This window comes from Rhagoletis pomonella, unplaced genomic scaffold (assembly GCF_013731165.1).
Source record: "Rhagoletis pomonella isolate Grant_MI unplaced genomic scaffold, Rhpom_1.0 Rhpom_scaffold_00003, whole genome shotgun sequence".
NCBI classification, from domain to species: domain Eukaryota; kingdom Metazoa; phylum Arthropoda; class Insecta; order Diptera; family Tephritidae; genus Rhagoletis; species Rhagoletis pomonella.
Genome location: NW_023458557.1, coordinates 99820618 through 99831664, shown reverse-complemented (window position 1 = coordinate 99831664; position 11047 = coordinate 99820618). Strand labels below are relative to the sequence as shown.

General features: G+C 41.2%; 2 protein-coding genes and 1 non-coding gene across 3 annotated transcripts; 1 reads left to right on the top strand and 2 right to left on the bottom strand.

Moving 5' to 3' along the window:
• Positions 1 to 6302: 6302 nt before the first annotated feature.
• On the bottom strand, positions 6303 to 7837 carry LOC118735977 (40S ribosomal protein S8). The gene is made up of 4 exons (XM_036466059.1): positions 7746 to 7837; positions 7337 to 7443; positions 6692 to 7103; positions 6303 to 6464 (listed from the first exon to the last, which is right to left on the bottom strand). The coding sequence occupies exons 1-4, from the start codon at positions 7747 to 7749 to the stop codon at positions 6361 to 6363; spliced, it is 627 nt and encodes a 208-aa protein (XP_036321952.1). The 5' UTR covers positions 7750 to 7837; the 3' UTR covers positions 6303 to 6360.
• On the bottom strand, positions 6541 to 6587 carry LOC118736695. Its single transcript, XR_004992765.1, has one exon. It is a non-coding gene; the product is annotated as a small nucleolar RNA R442 (small nucleolar RNA).
• Positions 7838 to 8201: 364 nt separating the features above from the next.
• On the top strand, positions 8202 to 10723 carry LOC118735975. The gene is made up of 7 exons (XM_036466058.1): positions 8202 to 8423; positions 8488 to 9022; positions 9084 to 9196; positions 9266 to 9602; positions 9675 to 9778; positions 9841 to 10186; positions 10249 to 10723. Exons 2-7 carry the CDS (start codon positions 8687 to 8689, stop codon positions 10624 to 10626), a joined length of 1614 nt encoding a protein of 537 aa, XP_036321951.1. The 5' UTR covers positions 8202 to 8423; positions 8488 to 8686; the 3' UTR covers positions 10627 to 10723.
• Positions 10724 to 11047: the final 324 nt, after the last annotated feature.

Below are 11047 nucleotides of genomic sequence, written 5' to 3'. Positions count from 1 at the left end.
TTAGAGTTGCCATATATTTTTTTTTTTTTGAAGGTGATCACATATGCACCGTTATTTCGAATTTCCAAAATGAGAATTCAAATTAACGAACTGGGATTCTATATAGATGTGCACAGGTTTTATTTTTTTGAAGTTACAGGGAGATTTGAAATTTGATGAAATGAAAACCGACACCATGCGAGACCTCTCATCACTGAGAAATGGTTTAGATTAATCATTAGGAATATTTGAGGTTTTTGAATAGGGTTTCACCTGTTTAAAAAATTTAACTAAATGTTGGCGTTTTGACGCCATGCGGGTTCACTAGTATTTGTTATTTCTTTTCCTTGATTTGTTTCTTTTCATCATCATTCACGTGCCCAATAAATAACAAGTAAGAACGTCTAAGTTCTGGCAGAGCCGAACATTAAATACCCGGCGCAGGTATTAAATATATGTTTTCCACCTTTACGAAACCTACCGCTATATGGTAAGCCGGGGTGTATCAATTTTGAGTAAATTAGCGTCCTTAAATTTCGAAATATTGAAGTTTCAAGCATTTCTGAAATTTACCGTTATATGAACAGGGGCCGAAATTTTATTCCGATTTCAATAATTTTCAACGTTTTGCTTCTATGTGGCAAGCACAATAGCCATACCGAATTTGGTACAAATTGGTAGAACGGTTACCGAGATACATATGTATATGTGATCATAAGTGGGCGGTGCCACGCCCATTTTCCAAAATTTTATCATAAACGTATTTCTTGGTAAAGAATTGTTGCAAGCATCAATTTCGTATAAATTAGCTTTAATATTTACTGATTTATCGAAGATTTTGTATTTCTCTAAATTACCGTTATATGGAATGCTGGCGTGGTTGTTGTCTGATTTTTTAAATTTTCGGCCATTTAAAATGCGGTACCAAGGCAAACAACTGTGCCAAGTTTGGAAGAAATTGGTGCAGCGGTTACCAAGATATACACATGTAACCATAAGTGGGCGTGGCTATATCAGCCAGAAAGACCTTTCTGTCAGTTCCCAAGACAGCCGGTTCTACGTACCGGAATGACACGGGTTTTACCCGACCAAGGGCTGTTGTTTCGGCGATCTAACCCCGCTTAGATCGGCGATACCCCTCAATCATTGTTCGTCCATGGAGCAACTCCTCGCAGCCGGATTGCTCCGCATCCTTCTTCTCCGGCCGAGCGTAGAGCCCAACCCCGGACCAGAAACGTATTTCTGCTGTGTTTGCCAGAATCGACTCCATCCAAACTCCACTTCGGTTAGGTCCAATTCCTGCAACGGATGGAGTCACCTAAGAACCTGCTCTGGTCTTAGGTCTCATCGGGAGTGGACCACAAGCTATGTGGCTCCCTGCTGCTCAAGCCAAACGGCACAATCAGCATCCACGGCTACCCGCTCGCGCAACGCACCCAACACCCGAAGAGCCTGCACGGCGCCGAGAAGTTCCTCTGGGCAGCAGCAAACTTCCCACCACACCTACAAACATACATACTGGCGAACGCCAGTTCCGCAGGGTAGTCACTGCCGCAGCGGCTCGCTTCATCCCGTCCGGACGTATCGCGGAAGTCCGCCCAAATTTCCCGGCCGAAGCTGCAGTACTAGCAAACGAGCGTGACCACCTACGCCAGGTCGACCCCGGGGACCCTCGTCTGGCGGACCTTAATTTGGAGATTCGGCAACTGGTAAATCAGCATAAGCGGAAAAAGTGGGAGGAACACTTGAAGGCCTGTAACTTCACATCTGGTGTGAGTAAGCTCTGGTCAACCGTGAGGTCCCTGTCCAACCCAACGAAGCGTGATGACAGAGTGGAAATCTCTTTCGAAGGTCGCGCTTCGTCGGATCCGAAGAAATGCGCAGCCTACTTTAGTAGGCAATTCACACTGCACCCTTCGGTAGACAGGGCCAAACGTCGAGTGACCAGGAGGCTGCACAAGCTACCAAAAAACAGTGCACCACTTCTTTTCACCAGCTGTGAAGTGAAGGGGGCCATCGGGAAGGCGAAAGCCTCCAAAGCCATTGGACCCGACGGAATCTGTATGCTGATGCTAAAACATTTAGGGCCTAAGGGAGTAGCTTACCTAACGGAGGTCCTCAACCTGTCCATGGCCACTCTCATCATTCCTGATGTGTGGAAGTCAGGGAGAGTGGTCCCACTGCTGAAACCGGGGAAGCCCGCCAACAAAGGGGACTCTTATCGCCCGATAACGCTCCTTTCCCCGGTCGCTAAGACACTTGAGGCCCTACTACTCCCATACTTCACCTGCACCTGACCCCAGCGAAGCACTAGCATAGATTCCGTAAAGTGCATAGCACAACAGCAGCACTTAACGCCATAAACACCCAAATAACTCGTGGCCTAAATCGAAACCGCCCCTGTGAGAGAACGGTCCTATTTAGTAGCGCTGGACTTGTCAAGGGTGTTTGACACCGTCAGCCATTCCACGCTACTAGAAGACATCGAGGCCTCCTCACTCTCACAGGGACTGAAGCGATGGTCGGCGAATTATATGAGTGGTCGACAGTCGTCAGTAATCTTCCGAGATCAAACCTCGAAACCAAGAAGGATTAAACAAGGGGTTCCACAAGGTGGTGTTCTCTCCCCCTTACTATTTAACTTATACATCTCGAAGCTTCCTCAACCACCTGAGGGAGGTGCCCTGATCTCATACTCATATTTTGGCGTCCGGGAATGGAATTGATGACCTCTGCTCAAAAGTGAACGACTATCTCTCCAGCCTTTCTCGCTTCTTCACTGCAAGGCCCCTAACACTCTCCCCAACGAAATCAACGGCGACCCTCTTCACCACCTGGACGAAGAAGGTCAGGCTTGAGTTAGGTATACACGTCGATGGCACACCAATACCGACTGTAAACAACCCGAAAAATTTAGGGGTCACCTTCGATAGCCTGCTCTCCTACTCCGCGCACACAACCGCAGTTGTCAATAAAGTACAGAGCCGCAACAAGGTCCTCAAGTCGCTCGCCGGCAGCACTTGGAGCAAAAACAAAGAAAAGTTGCTGGCAACATACAAGGCAATTGGCCGGCCGGTTCTAAACTATGCTGCGCCAGTTTGGACGCCGGGGACTAGTTGGACGCAGTGGACGAAGCTACAGACTTGTCAGAACGCCGCACTCCGGACAGCGACTGGGTGCCTTCTGATAACGCCTGAGCACCACCTAAACAGCGAGGCCCAAGTGCTTCCCGTAAGGGAAGTGAACACCCAAACAGACCTTTGCTTCAGGAGGAGCCTCCGCCCAGGCACGTCAGGGGGCACCTATTCGTATACGAGGACGAAGTCCACCAATACGTTGACCAACCACTGGACCCGACGACATACAGACGAGTCATCAACGACATTCATAGAGTCAGTTACCACCTACCTCGACTCTCGACCAATGAATGCCGTAATAGCAGCCCAATCACCACCTGTAGAAAAGACGGAGCTTCAACTGCCAAGAGAGACCCGCGTTACCCTGGCTAAATTACGGTAGCCACCAAAAATTGTAAACAACGAACAAATGTAAATGAACGGCTAATGTAAAAGTCGCTCAACTTTTTTCCTAAATGCGATTATAACGGGTTATTAAGAAGAAGGCGTGATCTTGTATTTTTGGTTCATGCATTAAGGGCCGGTTGTTCAATGTCTGATTAGCACAAATCGGAGGTAGAAGCTCCGGTTAAGCACAACTACTGCTTTATCGATCACATGTTACATGCATGATGTCGAAATCGTCGATAGTGTAGTGGTAGTGATAACCAGACATTGAACAACCGGCCCTAAACGAGGTTAGATCGCCGAAACAACAGCCCTTGGTCGGGTGAAACCCGAGTCATTCCGGTACGTAGAACCGGCTGTCGTGGGAATGTACACTATCAACTTGACGACAACGACTGAGATACCAACCGATCTGGGCGGGGTTGTTGTAGCCGCTACAACAACAACAGCCGGTTCCTCAAAGCCTGGTTGACACTAATTACCGGTTAACATCGTTATCGACGTTTTCGACTCCATACATATAATACGGTGTCGGTAACGTCGATAACGATGTTTAACCGGGGATTAGTGTCAACCAGGCTTTGACCAACCGGCCCTTAGTCCCTTTTCAGACACGTCAAGTCTTGAAAGCAATTTTTATCGCATTCTCTTTTGTGTTTTCTATTTGCTTCCACACGCGTCAACTTTAATTGAATTCAAGTCCTTGGTTCTTAAATGGGAAGCAACGAAAATACCAAAAGAGACAAGAAAACTTGAAACGAATTGACGGTACGGAGGTATCTGTACTCTTCCCCTCTCTTCCCACCTCCTTCGCCAACGAACGAGCAGACTTGAAAGCAAAACTTGACGTGTCTGAAAGGGGACTTAGCCATTCAACTTTTTTTTCATGCAACCCTGCGTGAGTTGAACGCAAAATCGCCCGTGCGAGCATTTGGAAATGTACAGGGCCTTGATAAAAACATCAAGCTTTTATTTACCTTTGAGCATAGTTTTTATCTCTTTTGTATCATGGTTTTTATTACATTATACCTTTGAGCAAAAGCTGCACAAATAAATAATTGAATAAAAAAAAAATGGTGATTTTTTACTCGGGCTTATTGGCAAACATCCCTTGCCATTACAGTTTATTCTTAATTTAAGTAATCTGAAATCTAAGCCACGCCACTGATATGCAAATTACAATAGTTAAGTGCTATAAAGTTGAGGATAAAAGAATTTTAAAGTACGAGCAACGAGGATTTGAGTGTAAGAAAGCCGCAGTGAGTTGGAAAAAAAGTAAATCTTGCCTGTTGCGGTATCCGATGGATACCATCCGCACGGATCTAATCCGATTCACACTGCCATATCAAGTGAGTGAGAGGGATTAACCTCATGCCAATGGCATCCCTCCGATGCATGCCTATTCCGGTTCGACAAATTCCATTCGCACGAATCTAATTCTTCACACTCGCTTGTTATGACAATCCGAATCGTATTAGATCCGCGAATGGCTTCCGTCGGATACCACAATAGGCATGAATACTTTCAAATAAAATGTCCGCTGTAAACACAAAAATTCATGACCCTATTACGTATGGCGACTGGGGTCTAGTTGCTGGTCTAGAAACCATGGCTACCAGTATTTTAATTTGTATTATGTATAGCGATTAATCTCGGTATACAGAAAAGCGCAGAAAATATCCGAATCTACTTTTTTGACATGAACTTAGAAGGGAATTGGCAACTTTGCTCCAATGTGTTGAGCAATTTATGTGAACAAATAACGAAATCGTCGATAGCGGGAAACACAAAATTTCGCTACTAGACTCAGTAGCCAACAGTCAGTAGCCAGTAGCCATAAGTAATACGAGTTTTAGTAGATGGTTGCCCATCGGCTATCAGTCGCCGTACACAATAGGGCCATCAGTTTCAGCTTCCAGTTGCCAATTGCCATATGTAATACCATTACAGACACTGGCAACGCAAATGAAGTTCGGTTCAGTTATAATTCCTCCATGCAACTCTACAAGCTTTATCGTCAAGTAGGATTAGTTGAGTGTCTTTAACGTTTAGGACGAGATGGCTAGTGTCATGCTGTCGAGCCTGGAAAGGCAGGCGTTTAACCTACAAGTATCCAGTCCGAAGTTTTGCCAGTGACAAAGTTCTCATTAGACAACTAAAGTTCTTCGCCATCAAAAGTGGCACACCCGATTTATAGTTATCAAACTCTTGACGTCCTCATACTGCAATAATTTACAGACCAAGAAGTACGAGTAGGAACCAATAAACGAAGTTACGAACAAAGCGTAGTGGGTGCAAACATGTGTCAAAACGAAGGCTGCTGGAAGTCCAGCCTCCTTCCAGGTGCGTCCGATATTTATTTATCGGATTTGCCTAATATGATCCGAAAATATCTTTAACTGTCTTATGGAAACATCTGTATCTCTCGACAATTCCAAGGCCCGACTACAGTAATAGTAAAACACTTGCATGCTTTAAATTAATAAGAAATGCTAAATAGATTTCTTGTTTGAAGATATCATGACTGTAGCCATCTCCTGTAAAACTGTCGTAATTGCTTCAAACTGTAAGTACCAGATGCAGACTTACCTGGTACAATTTTGATTGAAGTCTTTTGTTTGATAATGTCGAGAGAAAAGAAATTTAAAAACAGCAACTGAAAACTTAAGCAGGTAAGATGAGGTAGTGAGTAGTGTGAAAGTAAAGATGAGATGAATTTTTGTTTATGTTGTTTGAGAAACAGTTTGAGTGAACAGCTTTACGACACACATTTTAATGTTACAAAAAACGCAGCATTCATTAATTTTTTAGTTTTTGTAGAAATTTAGTCAAATTGCAGTTGAATTTTGACGGGTGTTTATTTCTTTGACTTGATTTTCTTAAGATAGAATTCTAGTTCTTTGCCTTCTAGAATGTATCCATCAGATCGGCCACATTGACCCGGGCGGGATGATACGCAGGCTGTAAAATACAATTAAAATTAAATATTAGCAAATATAAAAATAGCTTAAGAAACAAGATGAAAAGTTCAAAGTAAAATCAGAGTAACTATGACAAGCTATTATCACGCCCAACAGGCTTATACCGCACTTAGAACAAGTTTGGTACAATAAAATTGTTTGGATCGCTTAAGATATTAACATCATTTTTTATTCGATCTTTTCTGTTTCTGTTTAAAACACACTTACCAAGGATACGTCCAGAGATGAATTGATCTTCCAATGCAGGATCAACTTTAGCAAACTTTTGACGTTCCAAGTACTTTTTCATCACTTTTTCACTGCGCTTTTTATTCAGTACATCGTTCTCATCTTCAGTTTTCTGGTGTTTGGGATTACGTTTACGTCCCAAAGGCAGCACATAGTGCGACTCATACCATTGCCGGAATGGTGTGGCATCAATGACAACAATGCTGTTCTTTACCAAAGTCTTGGTACGCACCAATTCATTGTTAGAGGCATTGTAGACAACATCGGCAATACGAGTGCGGCGAGCAATGCCCTCAGACGCCCATGCGAAGTTACCGGTTTCTAGACGCAGTGCGCGGAATTTAGTGTTACCACCGCGTGTGCGTACTTTATGAACTCGTGGAGCACCGAGCTAAAATGAAAAGTTGATAACGGTTACTCGAAGCTTTATTAAATAGATGACAAGTTGTATGTAATATATTTATGTATATCAGTAGTCCGAACATAATTATGCATTCATCAAAAACTGTACAGGTCCAAAGGGAACTGAACGCGCTTACAGTTAACGTAGTTAATCATCAGTATACCTAGTTGAGTGAGTAGTATACAACATTGCAACTCATAAGATGCAATACTTTTCCTTACCTTGGTATTGGCTGCTGGGCGACCCAACTCAAACTTGCGCTTCTTGCGGAGCGACTTGCGTTTGCCACCAGTGGAGCGGCGCTTATGAGCACTATCGCGGCTAATACCTAGGAATATAATTAAGTTTGTTAGATTGCAAATTCTTACTTCAAAAATTACAAATGAATTTTCAAGAAAATCCGCACACTATCACTTCAAACTTCGCTGATATTTCCAGCTCTGGTCTCTGCCAATCACCCATAATTTATTTGGTCAATGGCGACTTCACAATTGAAATAAGTTGAATATATCATACCTCACATTCTAATGGTTACTTTATAAACATTTTTAAAATGTTTCCACATTTTAACAGCACGATGTATTGGGATTTTCTTGAAAAATTCTAGCACCAAGCAAAAGCCGAACTCACCCATTTTGAGTAGAAACAGAGAAGGAAAGGAAGCAAAAAGAAACCAAACTCGTGTCAAAAAATCAGCCCTGGCATTTTTGGCATTTGCCAGTAATAGAAGTTGCGATATTTGACAGCCAATTGTAATAGAAGCGCGCCATGACATGGCGGTTGCACGTCGATTTGTCTAACAACGTATATCAAAGAACGTATGCACAAAACGTTAATCCAGACATTTACGTTCTTTGGCTAACACCCGATTTACATGATTCAAGTACTTGAAAGCAATTCTTGCACATTCTCTTTTGTGTTTTCTATTTTCTTTTACACGTTTCAATTCTGTTGAAGTCAAGGTTTTGGTTCTTTAAATGGGAAGCAACGAAAATGCCAAAAGCAAAGCAAGAAAGTTGAAACGACTTGACGGTACAGACGCATGTGTACTCGTCCCTTTTCTTCTCACCCCCTCTCTTCAACATGCGAGCAGAATTGAATTCAATACTTGAACTGTGTAAAAGCAGTCTAAGTCTAGAAGGAAAATAGTTAAACTGGCAACACTGATTGCGCCTTGGATTCGGCCATCCATTTTAATTAACTTGCTGGCAATCTTGTTGTACATATTTCTGCATTTTACAAAGGAAGAAAATAGGAAAGATTGAGGCGCTTATTTTATATATTTAATTACTGCTGCAAACAGTTAAAGTAGGAAAAATACAATTTCTTTGTTACAAATAAAAATGCTAAGGGGTGAAATGCATGTTTTCAGATTTGCATATTTTCGGATTTTAATTGGATTTACCGCATAGTCCTGCGATTCTGCTGCCAAAGCTCTCCAGCAAACGCCCTATCCGTTTTCACAGCGATCAGCAAGCCCATATCCACCTTTAAATAAGCGAGGAATACATACTTGACAATCGTTTCGACACAAATATAAAAACTACAGGGTTTTCAACAGTTGCAGAAAAATGGGCAAATGGAGCGTAAAGGATATGATCAAAATAATAGAGTTGTTTAAGTCGCATCCGTCTCTGTGGGATCTGCATTCACATGAGTATAGGATGAAGAGAAAAAAACAAAAGGATATTCGTTTCATAGCGAACTCTATGGGTGTAGAAAAAGCTATCATAGATAAAAAGTGGAAAAGTCTTCGCACCATTTATAAATCTGAGCTGAATAAAATTGAGGCAAGCAAGAGGACAGGCAAAGAGTATGTTTCACCATGGCGATATTTTGGCTATATGAGTTTTTTATATCAAAAACGTAACCATAGTCAAGTAACAATCAAAGAATCAATGAGCCCAGTTAGTAATTCGCAAGCTAAAATTGAATCACTGTTACAATAACTTCTCTTATTAAATATAGCTTAAAATGGAATGCGACGAGTCAGATCATAATGAAACTATTGTCGATACAAATCACAAAAGTGTGAGCGGACATGAGGAAAGCAACCAATCGTCAGGAGATGGTAAGAAAAGGTAAATACATTTTTTTCCTTTTGTTATCAGTTTCGAGGCTTTCTAAGGTTTACTTTTCCTTCCTGGCAGTGAGGTGGAAAATAATAAGTGGAGCGAAGAGAGAATTGTTGAACTTATTCACTATTTCGAAGCTCATCCGTTGCTGTGGAATCCAAATGATGAAGAGTTTAAGATAAATTATAAAAAAGATGAAGCTCTTTCACAGATATCCAAATTGATGGGAATACCAAAAGAGGATATTAAAAAGAAATGGAGGATTCTACGTACCCAATTCAAATCAGAACTGAATAAAATGCGAAAAAGTAAAAGTATAGATGATTTGTATGTCTCGGACTGGCGCTACTTAAGACCACTGAAGTTTCTGTATGATAGCTGCAATGCGGAAGAAAGCAAAGAATATTGCTATGTGAGTAAAATAGTTTTCAATTTTTCCTCTTATTGAAATATTACTAACAAATTATGTAAAATATGTATTTAGATTTTCGATCAGGGTAACGACTCTGAAGACGATGAGAATACACATCTGACCTTGTCGAATTGTGAGCTAGAGAAAACCATGCTTGAAGAATTCCCTATTTCGACGTAATAATTTTTTTTTATTTTTCAATGTTGAGAATTGTATATTTTTTTGATTTTCCTTCTAGCGAAGTAAAACGGGAATGGAGCCCCCAATCTATTTATCAACTAATTCAACAATACAAAGAACATCCATCTTTGTGGGACAAGTCTACAAAAGATTCCAGACTCAAGAGCATAAGAGAAAAAGATATTTGCCAAGTGGCTGAAAACATGGGTATGGAGAAGGGTGATATAGAAAGAAAGTGGAAGAGCCTACGAACGCACTGTTCTGCCGAGTTGAGAAAAATTAAGGAGAGTCACGCAAGCGGCAGCAACCGAGTTTACTTTTCAAATTGGCGTTTTTTAAAGGCTATGAAGTTTGTATACGATACCTGCCAGGAAAACGAAACATGTAGCAATGAAATTTCTTCGGTAAGTCGAATAGCATAGTCGATGTTACTTGATGATTGTATAACAATGTTCTACTTTCGCAGTTCCCCTGTGAAAGTGATGATTCCTTGATGGAAATTACTGTTGTGCAAACCTCGCAAGACGAAGAATATGAAGATGCAAAAGAATGTGAAAATTCTTATGGCGGAGAAGATGAAAATCAAAATCCTAAAAGAAAGCATGAAACTGTCAGGGAGGAAAACGATTCAACAGTGACTAAGCTGAGAAAAGTGGAGCAATCCTTCGAAAATAACGAATGCGATATATTTTGCTCGCTGATGGCGACTAAACTTCGCAAACTAAATAGCAATCTTAGGGATGAAGCTATGAGAAAACTTATGCGGGTCATGTGGGATTTCGAGGATGCTCAAAAACAATCTTCTAGTATGCCATCGCCTTGTGATTCATTTGAAAATATATAAATCGTCATAAGTTTAAGAACTACAGTATTCATTGTCAAGAATATGTATGCTTGGTATATTTGATGAAATTACATGATTCTTGATTGTTTATACTTGAGCAAACATTTAACAAATTTTGGACCGATAGTTTTTTGTTGCAAAGCCTTAACTGCTTAAGTAAAGTAAAAACAAAGTTCGAGTCTATTTTTTTCCAAATCGTACCAAAATAGAGATTTCAAGGCAGGTTTAAATTCTTAATAGTTGTTTCTTTTTTACGCGATAGTTTTTAATAGTTGTTATGACTTTTCATGTTTTGGCGTTGTCGCAAGCAAAAACTAGCATAGGAGGGGTAAGAGAGTGCCAAAAGACAATTGATTTTGAGTGCAAGTTGCAAGTTTTTTCTGGTAAAATATTTCTTGTAATATTTTGCCAGCAAGAACAG